Raw genomic sequence first — 17,934 nt, 5'->3', positions numbered from 1 at the left:
TGTAAGGGTGGTGTTCAATCCTGGTCCTGGAGGGCCACTTTCTTGCACGTTTTAGATGTTTCTCTGCTTTGACACGCCTGATTTGAATGAATGAGTGATTAACAGGCTTTTGGATAATTTGAAGAGCAGGGAAACAACTAAAACATGTAGGAAGGTCGCCCTCCAGGATCAGGATTGGACAACAAAACTGTAGACGTTTCTCTTAAGGTGCAATGCATAGAAACAAAATTACATGAATACACAAAACCCCACTAGAAATACATACACACCTATGCAAAGAAGATTGCACTTATAGGATAGAAATATTGCACATAACAGTGACTTTTGTTAATATAGAAAGGCTGATGTTTGCATCTCCAGAGCTTCTACACAAACCATCATTATATAACGTCCTCCAAATGATGAAGAAACAAGCACAACTGTTCTTATAGTCCAAATGTACAACACAGATTTTATTCTGCTGAAGTCACTTTATTGATTGCAAAAATGAGTAATTTACAAAGACCATATAGGCTCTATAATACATTAAATATGAAAAAATGCTTTTTAAAAAGGAAGTAGTTAAATTATTTTGTCACAATACTTTTTTAAATCAGTAAGAAATGTGCATATATATATATATATATATATATATTTTAAAAAAACAAAACTATTGGCTCATTGATGCAACACCTGCCATTTGTCGTGGTGCTGGCACAGGCAGAATATGCCGATAAGGGATCAGGAGAGACGGGAAACTTGAGTCCTCATCCATGTGTTGAAAATACAGAAACTAACGGCTTTAACAAGCAACCACAGATACAACAAGTCTGGATCTGCTTCTGCTCAATCAGAAACCAATTTCCCCCCCGTTGGCTCTGCTTCAGACACCGTGCTGCATCGTCCTGTTTGAATCCCAATGTATCTATGAACAGAAATTAATGCAAGGGTTCGTAGAAAAATAATTACAGTAAATATTAAAGCTCCCAATTCTTTAGAAATGTGTGACACTTTCCTAACAGCAGATCTAAAACAAAAAAAAAGAAAAAAAAAGCTGATACAGTATGAAGTTTTTATCTACAACGCTTCTGAAGAAAACCAACCTAAACAGATGTTCCAGTTTTGAGACCAAATGCGTATTTATACTAGCTTGCGCTCCCAAAAGCAAAACAAAATGGAAAAATTGCACTTTAATACATCACATAAGGCCCAGTGTAATTAAAAAAACTATTGGCTTCTCATTGGCAGAACTATTTAAAGCCAAGTCAATAAGATCCTGAAACAGAACAGGTTCTGTACAAATATCTCTGACTCTGTCACCACAGCGACTGATGAATGTCAAATACAAAACCTGAAGGAAAAAAAAAAAGTTTCTTCAGATCTTCAGATTTCTTAGCCTGTAAGATGGCGACGCTGATCCCCACGTATCACAGCATTAGTACCAGCAGCAGCTTCTCAGTGGTCCAGGCTGTTCCCCAGTTTCTGTCCCTCCTGCAGGGCAGCCATGGCCAGCCTCAGGTGCTCCTTCAGACTCTGAATCTCCCGCTCGGTTCGGCCCTTCATCCCATTCAGCTCGCCGTGCACCTCGGCGTATCGCTCGCAGGCCAGCTGCTTTTCCTGCACAGCGAGCGAGAGAAGAAGCTCAGCCTCCAAACTCAGTCGGGCAGACGCAGCGCTGTGGCGTCACGTCTGCAGCGAAACAAACCTACACTTTGTGCTTTATAAACTACAGCCTGCATTCGACTCGATGCACTGTATCTGTCTGCAGGCTCAACCACACCAGAACTTTATTTATAGATACCAACAATAACACCTACCTCAGGTTTAAAAATACACTTAACGGTAAAGGACCTTTGTAGGATTCGAACAGTATATGTTGGACTACGTGCGTGTTCATGTGTTGTGTTCAGACTGAACAAATGAAAGGTTTAAAAACAAACACACACACAGTATTCGTGCCAAATAAACCAAAAGACAATACCATGTTGAGGAATTGTAGCTCGTTCCTTAGACAACTGATCTCTTTGTGTAAATACTCGATCTCGTTCTCTTTCATTCTGAGGAGAACCTGAAAGACGAGTCAGATTTACACAAAAAAAAAGAAACAAATTAAACAAGCAGGAAACATGGATATATATTACCCTAAACACGAGGATTCTGCAGTCTGACTGAAGATGTGTACACTGAATCTTTTACAGAATCGAACTGTACTGATATACAAGCTCCAACACAAGTAATTCATGTTGAATTTGACATGATGACAACATGTGTGCATGACCTCAGAAGAGCTACAGATGAGTGCATCTGTGTTTGCCCACTGCTGTTAATCTAAAACCCACACATCAGGAAACTTATCAACCGACACCTTTGTCCGTAATGTCGCTTTGACAGTCTTACACAAACTAAAGCTGGCGAAACGCGGCAAGGCTTGCAAATTTTCACACCTACAGCACAAGAGGGGTTTGTCTACCGGTGTGGCAAAAGCTAAAAACAACCCTGGCTGATGCAACCCACTCGTTTCAGTTTCAAAAACAACATTACCTCTAAGTCGCAGGGCATCTTGTCTCTGTGATTCTCTGAGCTCGGATCTGTGCCTGGAGATCGTATTTGGATCATGTCATCCTTTAAACGGGCCTTTAGATCCTGGAAAAGAGAGCACTCTATTTTTTTTTCACCCTTTATATTAACGAGTATTTGTTGCCATATGGGTGCAGGAAATGGATTTAGACGTGAGGATGACAAAGTGCTGCTAACTCACCAGGTTCTCTTTCCTCAGCTGCTCCATGTCCCTCTCCTTGCGGCTGATTTCCCGCTCTCTCTCGGCGTTCGCCTGCTCGGCTCGGTTCAGCTCCAGGCACTTCTGGGAGTAGCGTTCAGACAGACCGGCCAGCTCTCTCTGCAAGGACTGACTTTCTTCCCTGCAGCAACGTGAGACAAAAAAAAAAGAGAAATATGTTACACTTGCAGATGTCATCTAAGTTCAGACTGAGGCACGGTCGCTCCAGCTCCCTCCGACGCTTTAAATACTGTTTAGTTGTACTAAATCAATTCAAGCATCGTATCATATTGTATGAATAATGTTTAATAACATTAATAAGCTTGCTGTGTTTAAAAAATAAAAAAAGTCAAGTATTTCCTGTTGTGGTTGAAAAGCCTCTTTGCTGCTTATGACCAGTGACCACAAAAATGTGGAAGAGTATGTAAAATGCCCAGCAGTCAAACCAGATAAGCTCCAAAACATGAAGCGCTGAGACAGTCAGTGTTAAAGATCCTCTTGAAGCTTTCAAAGGGAATCTAATCCATGACTAAAGCCTTCCACATTCTTTAAGTGCTAACAAGACCCCGTGGCTGCAGCGGTGATGGCTTCGCTTCAGGGAGGAACTCCGGAGTATTGCATCATCTGCAAGTTCATCTTTTAGTTCACAGAGAGCCTCCTTGAGGCAGACTGCTTAAAAAGCAGAAGAAACATTCACAAACTGCTAGTCTGTAGTGTCAAAACAAACTGTAGCAAAACTACTGCAAAGGCAACTTTGAGTTAAAGTACACATCTGAAGCAGAACTGTAACCGTATGATGTGTGACTGAGATCAAAATTAGGTTAATAATTAAAAAAAAAAACAGAGCAGCAGAAAACGTACGGGATGTTCGTCACGCTGGCAGGAACTAAACTTACTGCTGCTGAGCTCTTAAAGTCTGCGAGTCGAACTTCCCGCTGCCCAGCCTCTTCACTTTCTCCGCCTCGCGCTCCAACTCCTCTTTGTGTTTTTTCTTCAGTGCCTCCATCACTGAAACACAAACAACAACATTCTGTTCAGGAGGTGAAGGGAAAATGCTCGTATCCTGCATTAACAACAAACAGAAGCAGTATTTTTAGACTCAAGCACGCAACATCTAATATTCTATCTTGGTGAACTAAAATGCATTGTCGTCTTTATTCGCCTGTATGAAAACTGAAAGTATTAAAAACTTCCATATTACTTTTGTCAATTTAACAGAGCTGACCATCTGACAGAGTAGTCACATCTGCAGCAGAAGCCAGATCATTTATGTCACCTTTTGTTTAAAATAAAATTAATCTAAAAAGCAAATAAACATTTTTTCTGTGTATGTGTCTGTATTCGTTTGCAACATGTTCAAAAAATTACCACTATACTCTCAGACTGACTGGGCTCGTGAAATATACATCTGTACTAGTAATAATAAGCTGCTTTAATAATATTTATAACAGTACTACAGAACAAAGTAATAAAACGTTGCCTCATTTTGCTTCTTAGATTATTATTTAAAACGTAATCTAGTTGTTTTAGCTGGCGTGTTTTGTTTCGTGTGATCAGGCAGCAGCAGGGACTTTAACACGCCACATTCAGCCTACACGTTGACCTGCAGCTACTGCTACAGACATTTGGCAATACGTGTTTTGTAATCATTTGTATTACAACTTCTTACATACAATTTTAAAACCGTGACAGGGCTAGCTGACCAGGAAACCCAGTTCCTTTTCAGTAGGAGTTATAATTAAACTTGTAAAGCAGCGGGTGAAAGCGGAGGTCCGTCTGATTGGCTGACCTCGTGCCATGTCCTGAGTCTCCTCCAGCAGCAGCCTGTCCCTCTCCCTCTCCAGCTCCCTCATCTGGCGCTCGTGCTGCCTCTGCAGCTCTTCCAGCGCCTGTTTGTGAGCGCGCTCCATGGCTGCCAGGCTGCGGCTGCAGGGGGCTTCAGGACCGCAGATGCCCCGCGCTCGTCCTCCCCCTCCCCGTCCTCCCTGTTGTAGTCGCTCCAGTTGTTGCCTCAGTGACGCCACCTGAGAAAAAGGCGAAGATGGAGGTAAAGCCCACCGACCAACACCACTGGGCCCCTGACTCTCCTGCAGCCTTCAGGAAACGTGTAGCACGTATGTCGGGGAGCAAACCAAAGACTCAAACCGAGATCACGGCACACAAAAGCAAACAGGCCTTTCAGAAGTATTTTCCACAATGCTGCCTCTGATTTATTCTTTAATTACAGCACATTATTTCAGGTGGAAAACACTGCTAAAAAGTAAGGTGCAGGACAGAAAAAAGCAAAAGGTGTTACAAGGCAGAAACTGAAACGTTTTTCTTCATCCGGGCAGATGAAGGGTTAATTTGCATTTTAGTAGATTTGCAAATTAGAGAATCATCTCCACGCACTACCTCCCTCTGCAGCGCCTCGTTGGCTGACTGGCTAGAAGACCGTGAACCCGTCAGAGGGAAAGAGCTCATATCTTTAAACGGCATTCTTTCAAACTCAGCCCACTTCTTCTCAATTTCGTCCTCCGTGTGGAGCTTCTGGTTGGATCCCACGCCGGTGCCCTTCCTGGACAGAACGGCCTCCCATTGGCTGCTGGTGTTCCTCTCCTCCTGCCACTGGCTGTGCTCTCGCCCCTGCCCTTCTCCGGCTTCTCTCTGGCCGGCCGGCAGGGAGCCGGAGGAGACGGGAACCGGGGAGAGTTCCACGTAGTCAAACCTGTGCTTCGTCACGGGGGCCGAGCTCGAAACCTCTGAGCGAGAGTCGCCGTGGCGGAAAGAGTGGTGGCGGGAAGAGGACAAATGGCGTGCATGGGAATTTTCCTTATCACTGTTATTGTCAGGTAACCTAAAAGAAAAAAAAAGAAATATTACTCATTATCAAATGAACAAACCATACAATGATTTTGTCTTTAAAGAAAAAAAAAAGAAACTGGAAGTTTAAGACTTTATAACTAATTTTTCCATTTATAATCACTCCGGTGGACATTTTACATGATTACTTCTGGTTCTAAGACTCAAAACTACTAACATGTAGCATAAAAACTGGGGTGGTTTACTCAAACACTGAGCCCCATGTGATCGGATTTACCCGCTCCACATGAAAATAAACACACAGCCACGCCACACAAAGGGCTGTCAGCTGAGCAACAGCGTGACAGCAGGACGGCTGGCGTTTCTGTAGAAATTACAAAACATTCAGACATCCGAGCCCGTTTATTATTTTGACGTTAATGCCGTTCGGAGCCATTTGAGACGCATTTTGCGGAGTTATTTACAGAACGTTTGATGAGCTTCGTTCCCTTACAGACACGATAGAGAGGGATAAAGGAGCACAAAATGATCGCTGATGTCACAGAGCTCAGCGTCTGCAGAGTTTACCTCAAAAGGGTCTATCCTATCCACTATTTTACCTTTTTGTTGCAGATAAGCATACTGCTGGTTACTTACTGGGTGAGGTCTGGAGAGCTGCTGGGCCTGATACACTTCTTTAAAACCTCGATCCAGTTCCGCCTGATCCCAGCTGTCATGGCAGACAGCGTGAACACAGCCTCTCGGGTCTGACGAACAAAAGAATAAATGCAAATTAAAAAGGTTAACAAAAACACAAAGAAGTGACAGAAATGGGATGAGACAGAGTTAAAGTTAAACAAAGCAAGAGATGCGGTACTGGAGAAATGGAGGTTGAGGTGAGGCAATAAAGAAAGTGCAGCCTAAATGAAAGACATGGGTGGATAAATCTGATAAAGAAGACATTACAGTGTGAATAAGGAGAGGAAAAAGCAGTTTTTATGAGAGGGTTTGAGCTGTAGCACCTGTATCTGGAACCCATAGTTCTTCTCCACATCAAACTCTGACACCTTCACACAGGATTTCAGGTCAATCTCTCCGTCCAAGTCATCTTTCTGTGCAGAAAACAACAAATAAACATTTTCTTTTCCTTCCAAATGCTCGCTGAAAGGTCACGGAATCGCTCATTAAACTCTAAAACGTACCTCCTCCGCAGTCGAGTCCCTGTAATACTTGAGCCCGGCGTCAGTCAGAACAAACCAGTGTTTCTTCCACTGGAGAAATAAAAAGTATCAGGTTCAGCCAGGCTGCCGAGAGCAAATACTAACTTTATCGTCACAGTGATATCTGACTCAGCCCGCTGTAAAAAAGCTGAAGTTATTGACCCAACAGCATGCAGCGTGTGACACGAGACGCTCATTTATTCGAGCATTTCATTCAGAGACACCTGTTACCTTCACACCACCACCACATTAATGCGATAACACAGAAACTTTTAACACTTGTGTAAGAGTGCTGCTGGCGTGTGGAGAGTAACAGAGGAGTAGTTATAAAACAGCAGAAAGACACTCACCTCCCCGCTGTCGTCCAGCTTCGACATCCATCCCTTTTTGAAATTCAAGAGGTCGGGCTGCCAAGAAGAACAAACAGCGTCAGTTTAGTCAACCTTGGTTGGAACGGCTGAGAAAAACGCGACGCTTGCAGGAAGGAAGCGCGCGACGTCTTCGAGGCCATTCATGTGTGAGGCCGTGAATTATAATCCGCTCTGAATAGATCATAAAGAGGAGAATGAACCACGAAGACGGAGAAGAAAAGGCAACGAAACAAAACGAGCGGAACGGACAAAGCGCACCGCAAGCCCACATCAACAGGTCTCACATGTCTAACAGAGTCCGAGAACAACCACACCCCCCCTCGGGTTTACTCTTTTGTCGTACAAGAAGACAACAGATACTGCCTACTTATTTTACCGCAAAGGAGATAAACCAGTTTCCGCCGCTTACAAGCTTCTCTCCAACTGAAAACTGGCAGAGACGACCCTGTTGGAACGTGACAAACGTAAGCCAGCGTTGTTTTTTTTGTTTTTTTTTAAGCCCTAAAGAGTGTACGACTGCAAACACACTCATGCAGCTCATCACGTCAGCGTGCTGTTTCCACAACAGGCAGCTGCTCTGCTGCGCTGCAGCTTTTAACTCAAACACAGGAAGAGAAAACATGCGTGAGGCACCTCCAGATGCGGTGATCCCAGATTAAGATTAGGCAACGTATAGTCCTCCCTTCTGCTTATCTCTCTGCAACTCCAATGTACATTCCTCCTCTGCATTAGTCATTTCCCACTGGCATTATTCTCCCATCTCCTTACTGCGACTCCTTTTTATTCATTTTATTCATGTTTTTGAACAGTTTGTTCTGTCTCCTGCCCTATCAGCTTTAATTCGCTTCTTTTTGGGGGGGATTTCTATTGTCCCTTCTTGGCATTCCTCTTAGCTACAGCACCACCCAGGTTTCCCCCAAAGACAACTCGTCTATTCTGCGCAATTTCGTTCATCCGAAAAGGGCCACGGTCTGATGCCTGCCAACAGACTGTGTTAAGAGAATGAGACAGCATTAGGATGGATTGTAAGATTAAGTTTAAGCTTGTATATTGCTCTAAGATCGGGCAAGGTTCTGAATCATTTCACACAACACCTAAACACCGCCAGGGTGAACACAAACCAAACTAATGATCGTAAACAGCCACAGGGCAATGAATACAAGGCACAACCTGAGCGACCTGAATATTTAAGAAATGAAACTAAATAACTGCCTGATCTTCCTGCGATCCCCCTCCACACACACAACTCACCAATAAACTACAGGTGCAACTTGTGACGTGTCTGACCTGATCATAAATTCATGTCCACTTGTCTCTACATGCCCATAAGGCAGAGTGAGGAAGCAGGAATGGGAGGCAGATTTTAGGAGTAACTGTAAAAAGCTTTAAAGAGGGGTGAAAAAAAAAAAGGAGTTCTGGTTACAGAGACGCCACACACTCTCCCTGACCTCTGATTTCCTGTCACTATAAAGCAACATTGTCTCCAGAACTTTGTCCTTTAGGGCTGGTTTAAAAAGGTCCCTTCTCCGCACAATGTGAACAGGAGGATCCCAGAGAGCGGTCGCTGTGATGACAGTTCCCCGATTACTGTGGTTTGGAACCAGTATTTCCTAATTATTATTTTTATTATTTATTTTTACAAAAACAGGTTTCCAGGTTGCCTTAGCTGTGTGAAAACAGGATGGCTCCCATTGAAGAACATTACATTTCACAAATGCAAAGATTTTATCTTCTAAGGCTTTACAAAAACCTGAGTTTTCTGTTAGTGACACGTGTTTCAAATTTCAAATTTCCAAGCTTGTAAAAGGTAATTTTAGGGATATTTTTGAAGCACAAACATTTCCACAACCTGGCGATTCAGTAGGGATCCTCGGATGAGAACAAATTAAATACAAAAATCTGTCTCTGGTTTATTTTTCTAATCATAATTGTAGTAGTCACAGTTATCACAGACTTATAAACCAGAGCATCGTGGTTGTTGACTCGGTTTGGGTTGTCTTTTTACCCTTCCTAAATAAAAATAATTAGGCACGTTTGTAAACTTCAACCATCAATAGTTGGGGTCAGGATCCCGTCTGGGATGTTTGTGAACCACTGGTACCTGCTGATTACAAAAGATAACACTTCTGAGGGAAAATATAAAGCTGTTGACTGATTTTGTAATTATTTTATTGTCCAACTCACAGGATTCAAGCCTCCTTCAATACACCATTAAGCTCAGTTTTATGAAACTTTTGTTTTAATTTAAAGTAAAAACAATAAATGCACCATATATATACACAACATTCGGTGAATGTTTTTCTTTCACATATTACATTTTAAACCTAATTAGGTTCACAATGTGTGTACAACCTTCGAAAGTGCACATCTTTTACATGCAATATACAAAAAGCACTCAAAAAATTCACACTCATATTGTCATAAATTCTTCTAGTTTGAAAAAGAAAGTAAATTCCCTACTTTTCAAGACTGCGTAATCTTGTAAACTTCAGTTTTGTGAAATGCTCTGCACCTGAACATGTCACGCTTGGTGATAGTTTTCTGATATAACGCAGTTTTTTGTTTGTTTTGTTTTGTTTTGACATTTACAGGAGAAACACGGAGCAAGTGTCACACTGGTCCCACAACCCCAGCACACACACAAAAGCCTCAAAAACACATTTAAAAGCCGTGTTTTAAAGCCGTGAACGCGCCTCTCAGAGCAGCTAGCAGCTAATGTACGATAGAGGAAAGAAAAAACAAGCTAACTTTCAGATATTCATTCAGGAAGAGGTGACAAGACAGGAAAAACAAACCACTTTCAAGATGCAAACAAAGGCTGTTGGGGGAGCAGCTTACCGTCATGATGACAGGATCCGGTAAAGTTTAAAAAAAAAGAAAAAAAACAGTAAAAAGTAAACTTTTACTCCGAGTTTTCGGATTAGCTTAAGGGCAAAAAGCACCTTACTGCCTCGCGCGCAGATAAAAGCCCGCCATCCAGACTCATGTTTTAACCCCGACACCTCTCCGGGACGCTTTCCTGACCTACTCTAAAGCCTAAAAATATAAAATAAAGAGGCATTTGTCCCGCTGAGTGCGGACGAAACGCTGACGCCTTGGGAGCAAAAACGAACAGTCCAAACTTTTCTGATAAGCGGAGGCGTGTAAAATGTTCCGCCTCGGTGCTCTCTCTCTCTCTCTCTCTCTCTCTCTCTCTCTCTCTCTCTCTCTCTCTCTGCCACTTCCTGGGCGGATCCGCCGAGACGGTTCGGAAGAAAACACACAACCCTCAACGATGTTTAAAAAAAAAAAGAAAAGAAAAAGGTCCAGGGACCTTAGGGAGCAGCTCCAGGTCCATTTGAAGCACTCCGAGCCGCGGTGTCTTCGGGAGCAAACAAACCCACCCGTCAGACACGGACACGTCCCCCTCCACCTAAACAAATGTGCCGTGTCTCCCTTCAGCGTGAGCAGAAAGCCCCCCTCCTGTTTGCAACAATCCTCCCCAGTTCACAGGAATTTCAACACATGCCCCAGCAGACCCACAGCCGGGAGCCCAGCCAGCCTTATGAAATGACTGTAATCTGTCGGTAAAGACTACAAACAGCCGCCTGACGACAGATCAGGACTACAAACTTGTCTGAAACTCCAACGCACCTCGACTTCTGCATATAAAGCCTAACAGTAATCTGGGACCTTTATTTTGTAGTAATCTGTGCTGACAAAGTGCCTACACTGTGCAGTCTTAGCTGTATACAAAAGATGCAAAACTTATAATAGCCTGCCCCTTTCCAAATAAGTCAAAAAGATAGATATAACAGGACTATTTAACTAAATTGCCACAGTTACAGAAAGCCAACATTGCAGGGGCCGGACATCCAGTAGTTGTTGTCATTAAATAAATTTAATTTGATTTAAAATGTAGTTTTATTGGAAATGATCTCATTGCCTGAGTTGTATAGCCCTGTCAGAGATCTTCTATATGACAGGATCGCCTCTCTGATGGAAATATTTGTAAATAAAAATAAACTCATCTGTGGACCGGACTGAGCTCACCCCCTGGCTCGATGTGTGGCCCCCGGGCCGCCAGTTGAACAGCCCTGACCTGTGGCCATGCTGACGTTACTGCTCATCCACAAATGAACCATAAATACAAATAAAACTGCAAACAACATCATCAATCTTAAATGTTATTCTGAATTCATAACATGTCATTGTTTTATTCCTTATAAAGTTTCTTAAGCTGATTACTGGTTGAATATTTTTTTCATGTCATCACCCGACTTATCCCATAATTTTACTCCATGTACTGAGATGCCCATCTGCTTTAAATTAACTTTTAAAATCAAATTTCCTCCTCACTTATGTGAATTATTTGCCACCACTTTCTTTTTAGCCATGCACAAAACAAATACATTTTTTAAACGAGTTAAATCTTTAAATTTCAATACTTTTGCCCTCGTAAACAGACCGTTAATATGTTCTCTAACATTCATTTTATGTCAAATTCTTACAGACAAATGTTTAGTATTAGTCACAAATGTGTTGCCCTAAACCTCTGTGTGATATTTTAAATTTGTAAAATCTTCAAAAATCATAAAACCTGAACTGCAACTGTGTAAAAAAAGTTAAAAATATAAAAGGTCAGTTCAGATATAAAAAGTCCAACTTTCTGTGACTTGGGGGTGGTCAATATAGTTTCCATGTTTGAGGATTTATTTGAGGAATTTTCTTTTTTTTTCCTGTCTCACACTGAGCTACTATCAAAAGTCACAACACACTTTGTTTTCTGTTTTTACGTTTTTTTGTTTGCACGGGTTTTCCTAAAGCTGCAAGAAGAGTAGCGAATCGAAAATCGTGATGGAAACGGAAGATTAACAGCCGAAAAGGGTGCTTTAATACTCCTGCAGAAGCCCAGACGTTTACATAGAAACAGCTTAGCATGCACATAAAAGCTAAACCCAGAAATGGGTGGGAAAACTTGCAAACCTGTTACAGAAATGTGCATTTATTTCATCACACTGAGGGACAGTAACCTCGGCTCGCTTCACGTTTATTGAACGCATAGCAAACGTTAGCGTTACCCAAAAAAAAAAATGAAAACCTCACCCTTTATATGGTTCGGCAGATGGGAGGCTGCTCCACGTAATCACACAAATTTACTTTCAACATACGGGCTGCAGTAGCACCTACCTGCATTTGTTCTGATCTGTGATGATTACTTTTCCAAGAACTGCCCTCATCTGTGGGGCTGCCAGATCTCTGGATAGGAACAGCAGGCAGTTAAAAAGATAATCAATGGCTGACAAACACAAACAGAGCTCCACACGGCTTCACATTCACAGACTTCTTCCCAAATCGGGTGGATGTGGACGATGTGGTTAAGCATTAACACACTGAGCGGGTCAAAATGACAAGGCACAAGCTGCAGCTGCACAGTGGATTACATTGTGCAAAAGGAAAGGTGCTTAATGCAGCATGCATACCACTGAAGGGTTTTAAACTTTGTTCCCAGGCTCAGCTTTACCAAAGCCACCCACTTCCCTGTGTGTTTCCACTTGCATGCAGTAATGGTATCAGTCACTGTATTTCCTGTCAGTCACTCTGGTAAAACAGACTTTTACATACATATATAACAGGCTAAAACTCAACATTGGTCCCATTTGTCCTACCTGTAACGAGGTAGTGGACTGAGCTCGAGACAGATACCCACTGCCCCCGTAGTGCCATTCTCTCTCCGTGTCCCACGTGTCGTCCCACTCTGTTGAGGGATGCCTGCTCAGGGAGTGGCTGGAACGACACAAACGGTTTATCGGTGCGTCCAATCAGGTGAAATCCGATGGCATAACGAAAGCAAAGTTGAGCACAAGTTTGCTCAAATATGTAGCAAACTGAATCTTTTCAAACAGATATTAAATATGCATTAAGATTCAACGGCATGTCAAAGTATTTAGCAAGCACCGGTCCCTCATTCGTCCATTTTTTTATTTTTTTTTTGTGCCGCCGTCGGTCTAACCTGGCAGGTTTAAAGAGCTCCTGCCTCCGGACAGGCTGACTGTTCTGTGGCCGCCCCGTGTGGCCTGGCTCCTCCCCCTGATGGATCCTTTTGACCTTCGGCAGGTCGGCCATCGTGGCGTACTCCTCCTTGTTCCGTCCTGTTGATCCCACTAAGATTCGGCCCGACTCCGATGATTCCATGGAGCTCTGCGAAGAGGTGTGGCTCTGGATATGAATCTGAGGTGGAGGAGAAGGGCTCCATGCACGATGGGAGGACCTCTTGTCGATCTGGGGTGGGGGAGAGGGACTCCTGGGACGATGAGACGGTCTCTTGTCAAACTGAGGTGGAGGAGAGGGACTCCTGGGACGGTGAGACGGCCTCTTGTCAAACTGAGGTGGAGTAGAGGGACTTTGTGCACGATGTGAGGACCTCTTATCTTTAGGAGGGGGACAGTGTCCCTCACGTCCGTGTCTACCATGCGCAGATCTGACGCTGCCAGAGGTTCTGGTTGTGTCCAGAGTGAAATTGGCAGCTCTGTTGCTGTCTGGGGTTTTTCTAGAAGTGGACCGAGATAATGAGGAGCTGCGCAGGGAATGAGTAGACCCCCGCCATGAGTCAGATTTAGTTTCATTAGTGGCGACTTTCCTCTGAAAGGAATGAGTGGAGTCTCCATTAGTGGCACTTCTGAGGACTGAGTAGCCTGGTGGGTCACTGTTGCCTTTTTGAGAAGGAGAGAAGCTCCTGTTCTGATTCTTGTGGTTAAGGGAGACGCCAGTTTTTGTAACTTGGTCAGGGGCATCGTAGGCCTTCCTTAAAGCTGAGGACCTGTAGCTGTCGTGGCTTCTGACAGAGCTGGTAAATTCAGACTTGTGCAGCAGAGACTGAGAAGGATACTGAGAAGGAGCGTCATTTCTCCTGGAAGGTGATGAGTTACGTTTTTCATAACCATGGCCGTTTAGTGAGCCAACACTGAGGTCCCTTTTCCCAAGCTGGTGCTGATTAATGGTTTCATGGCCTCTCCTTTCAGGAGAAGAGGAACGGCTGTTCCAACTTTGATTGCTGCTGACTGTGGTTGATTCAGTTTTGCGGAGTATGGACGGTCTCGATCTGTCAGGACCTTGTCTAAACGGAGACACGTTGGGGTCTTCGCCGTGTTCCTGTTCTCGACTGTTCTGTTCGTTTCTTGATAACTGGTTACGCAGCTGAGCCTGGCTTTCGATACCGTAGCCCTCTCTTACTGGGGATCCAGAGCGTCCATGATGACCGTGCTCATTCAGAGACATCACTGATCCCGATTTACGAAGGGAGGGTCGGCTAAACGCGCTGAAGTTCCTACTTGGGAGTGAGGAAGTGTGACTGTCGCCCACACGGTCAGAGGGTCTCCTAGACGGAGAGGAAGCACGACTGCTGCTGCCAGGTCCTTGCGATAAACTTGTGGCGCCTTCAGAGTTACGAGACATTAGGGCGGAAGAGCTACGATCCCTCCTTTGGGGAGATGAGCTTCTGATGTCAGAACTCCGTGCACACGAAGAACTGCTCGCTTCTGTTTTCCGCAAAGCACTCCTGAAATCCGAAACTGCGCTGGATTGGGATTTGACAGAACTAGCCAACGATTTGAAGTTTCTCGGCAGAGTTCCCGATTCAAAGTGTCGCCCATGTGTGCTCTGCAAGGAGCTCCGTGATCCCGGTGCTGTCCCTCGAGACCACCCTCCGCCATTGAAGTTTTGCCCGCTTAGAAGGCCGCTAGACTCGCTGCGTCTCAGCTGGAAGTTTCCACGTGACGGGGAAGAGGAGCGAGACTGCAGAGCCGAGCTGTGCCTTGATGAATCGTACCGCCCGGACTGCTGATGGGAGGAGAAATGAGACGAAGGACTTCCTCGACCTGAACCCTTTCGGCCACTTGAGGCCAGCGACTCTGCTATCTTAAAAGGGGTAGGACTTGGAGATCGAGGTCCAACCTGGGCCTCGACTTCAACCGCGACGTCGTAAGGATCGGGGGGAGGGATTTCTGCAGCTAGGTCCTCATCGTAAACCTCTGGTATCAGCCGTTCGGAGGCCACGCCGAGATTTGGGTTTCTGAAGGGGATAACATCTTTGGGCTCAACGTTTCTGCTGTTAAAGATGGGATGGCCTTTTTCAAAGTGTCGAAAGGGACCAGGTGGGCTCTTTTCAGACAAGGAACGGGCACCTGCTGCCCTCCCCAGGGAGTAGTAGCCGCTTTCACGCTTCTCTCTGTCTTCTTTTAACCCTGGAAGGGAAAAAAACGGACGATAAAGAAGGAAACAAATAACAGAAAAAAGGAGCTGCACACGTCAGAGTTCACTCTGGGGTTTCCTGACACAAACCTACTGATATTGTATTACTGATAATTGCTCATTGACACCTCAGCTGGTGACTGCAAATAGTATTGCCAAGTAAAAGACACCTCTGGCTGTAACTGGATATAGATTGGTCAAGTGTAGTGAGTCATTAGGACTGAAGAAGACTCAAGTCTACTACAGTACAGAATATCTAGAACAAGTTCAAATAAGACATCACCTGATGTAGTTTATTCTACTTCAGGACTGTGCTTGTTTTCCAACTCTGATTACTGTATTTTATTTGCCAGGAAATGATCTCCAAGGTCATGGCGAACGTACCCGAGCGTCCGGTGAAGCTGCTGCTGCCTCGAGTGTCCTCCAGCCAGGCCCGCGGGTTGGGCCGGTGAGGCGGAGGGTCAAGCCGTGTCATGCTGAACTTGGTGGGCCGACGTTGAGACGGCAAGTACTCCTCCTCGGCGCTGACAGAGCTGCTGAGCCCTTCGCTTTGGTCACGACAGCTAATGTGGAAGAGGAGGGAAGAGGTAGGGGCGAGAAGGTGAGAGGGTAGACACTGTAGAGAGCCGAAGAGGAACAGAAACTCACAATGAAACACATCAGATAAGATGCTACAGTAGGGTTCTTAAATAATCACCCAGCACATCTCTCGATTAACTTTATTAAACAGTTAAACTATACATATTCATCTAAAATGTACATTTCCGTGTCCTCACCTGTCTGTGCTGTAGTCGTCGTCTCCGTCACAGATATAAAGCTCACAGTCGGGGCTCAGGATGCACAAAGAGGTCTCATCGTAACCCGCACGACCTCCATTGACATCACAGTAGCTACTCACCACCGAGACACCGTCAGAGTCCTCCTGATAGGGTGACAGGGAAACATACGAGCCAATCACATCGCCGCAGCAAGGCTTATCTCTCTTCAGGTCACACAGACGACGGCGAGGCTGAGCGAGGCCGTGTCTCCGAGGAAAGGTCAAGAAGCCATTGTGATGAGAGCAATGGGACCCCTTTTAAAAGCCCAAACACACACGAGGAAGCGTTTAATCGTCCTAAACATCGCCGCCCGGCTCCATATTCTAGAATAAAGGGGTTTGGTGAAGATTGTCCGTCATCCTCAGACTGACACGCGTTTATTCTGCTGTTCGATTAGGATTACACCTCTGTAACCTGACCTGCCTCGTGGCTTTCCTCATTATTATTTCATCACTATTCTTAGTTTTTTTTTCTCTTTCTTCAAATCCTTTCTTCTAAACGACACCGTGTTAAAAAGATCAGAAACTGTCTGTGCCTGTCAGAAAAAAATAGACCAAAAAACTCTACATTTAAAAAAAAAAGAAGAAGTTAAAGGAACTACATATTATTTCAAACCCCAGAATGTCCAGAAAGAAATGGTCCCAGAGCAGATTTGGTGTGTTATGAAAGCAGAAACCAGCAGCAGGTGTCCCAGTCTTCATACTCTTAGAAACATACCCAGTTTTTTCTCTGCCTTGAACCTCTTTCTGAGATGCCAAGTGTTTCCCAAGAGACCAGTAAGTGATCCAGCTTCATCCATTTATAATAAGAACCACTACTGCCACCCGGCTCCACGCCGTTACCTCATGTGTTCTGACTTTTCTTCATTTACTAAAAAGCGTCAGGCTCGCTCATAATCTCACCGACTCTCTGCTCATATTTGCTTTCAATTAGAAGTTTCTTTGGCTACAAACATAGTTCGGGGTCAAACAGGGTCTTTGTTAAGTTTAGATTTGAAACCTTTTTGCAAAACATCGAAAGCAAAGACGGTGAGTCCAAAGATGAGGGCTGCCTGCCCTGATCTGTGACCTGTACCTGTCAGGCTTTCCTCACGCCCAGTTAATCCCATCAGTCAGTGCACGGTGCACTCGTGGTTTCTCACAAATCAGCTCTCCTGGTTACCTAACCGCTCGGTCAAGCTCTTCTGTTTTACCTTGCTGCTGCTGCTGCTGCTGCTGGCGTCTCTCTCCTCTGCCTGGGATGGGATTGGCGTCAACGGGAACACTCCTCTGCCCGACCCGATCCCGCTCCCAGCCCCAGCATCGGTTCCAGCTTTAGTCCCAGCTTCAGGCTCCGGCGGGGGTTTCTGTCCAGGGGCCGCCTCGGGGCTCTCCCCTGAGCTGGTGTGCAGGTGTCTCTGGCGAAGGCAGTCGTGGCAGCGGGAGGGGTCAAAGATGTTGGGCTGGAACTTTGGGCACATGGGCTCGTCGCTGGAGAGGGGCATGGCGGGTCCAGAGGGGCGAGCTGCTCGCTCATCTCATTCCGCAGAGACGACTAACAGAAGCACGGTCAAGAAATATTACAATATAATTTGAAAAATTCAGTTTAGACACAAAAATAAACACATGAGAATTAAACAAAGACCTGAGAAACTGTAATAAAATATCATTTGCAAGAATCCTCTTACAGAAATGTGTGTAAGACAAGAGTAAAACTGCAGATTTTATCATATAATGATGAGTCTGAGTAGCTGATTCATTTCACGATTCATGCAAGATTTA

The 17,934-nt window shown here is 44.6% G+C and overlaps 2 protein-coding genes across 2 annotated transcripts; both read right to left on the bottom strand.

Annotated features, from left to right (window-relative positions):
- Positions 1-431: 431 nt before the first annotated feature.
- On the bottom strand, positions 432-10,261 carry triobpb (TRIO and F-actin binding protein b). Its single transcript, XM_017416610.3, has 12 exons — positions 9,966-10,261; positions 7,107-7,163; positions 6,739-6,807; positions 6,559-6,648; positions 6,194-6,303; positions 5,150-5,591; positions 4,545-4,779; positions 3,652-3,763; positions 2,738-2,897; positions 2,521-2,622; positions 1,961-2,047; positions 432-1,596 (listed from the first exon to the last, which is right to left on the bottom strand). The coding sequence occupies exons 1-12, from the start codon at positions 9,969-9,971 to the stop codon at positions 1,435-1,437; spliced, it is 1,632 nt and encodes a 543-aa protein (XP_017272099.1). The 5' UTR covers positions 9,972-10,261; the 3' UTR covers positions 432-1,434.
- A 214-nt stretch (positions 10,262-10,475) lies between these two features.
- Positions 10,476-17,657, bottom strand: LOC119617530 (serine/arginine repetitive matrix protein 2). The gene is made up of 6 exons (XM_037978702.1): positions 17,367-17,657; positions 16,133-16,278; positions 15,741-15,919; positions 13,120-15,349; positions 12,776-12,893; positions 10,476-12,365 (listed from the first exon to the last, which is right to left on the bottom strand). Exons 1-6 carry the CDS (start codon positions 17,655-17,657, stop codon positions 12,216-12,218), a joined length of 3,114 nt encoding a protein of 1,037 aa, XP_037834630.1. The 3' UTR covers positions 10,476-12,215.
- Between the last annotated feature and the right edge of the window lie 277 nt (positions 17,658-17,934).

This window comes from Kryptolebias marmoratus, linkage group LG12 (genome assembly GCF_001649575.2).
Source record: "Kryptolebias marmoratus isolate JLee-2015 linkage group LG12, ASM164957v2, whole genome shotgun sequence".
NCBI lineage: Eukaryota > Metazoa > Chordata > Actinopteri > Cyprinodontiformes > Rivulidae > Kryptolebias > Kryptolebias marmoratus.
The sequence above is the reverse complement of the archived record's forward strand: the minus strand, read 5'-3'. Positions and strand labels throughout refer to the sequence as shown.

What these genes read in the sequence shown, in the direction of transcription:
- triobpb (XM_017416610.3), bottom strand. An exon ending in GGGACTCGACTGCGGAGGAG is followed by an intron (nt 6,649 to 6,738) that starts GTACGTTTTAGA and finishes TTTTCTGCACAG; the next exon opens with AAAGATGACTTGGACGGAGA. An exon ending in ACTATGGGTTCCAGATACAG is followed by an intron (nt 6,304 to 6,558) that starts GTGCTACAGCTC and finishes TTTGTTCGTCAG; the next exon opens with ACCCGAGAGGCTGTGTTCAC.
- LOC119617530 (XM_037978702.1), bottom strand. Translation starts at nt 17,657, where the DNA reads ATGCCCCTCTCCAGCGACGAGCCCATGTGCCCAAAGTTCCAGCCCAAC. An exon ending in GAGCTCTTTAAACCTGCCAG is followed by an intron (nt 12,894 to 13,119) that starts GTTAGACCGACG and finishes GTGTCGTTCCAG; the next exon opens with CCACTCCCTGAGCAGGCATC. An exon ending in AGTCCACTACCTCGTTACAG is followed by an intron (nt 12,366 to 12,775) that starts GTAGGACAAATG and finishes GTTCCTATCCAG; the next exon opens with AGATCTGGCAGCCCCACAGA.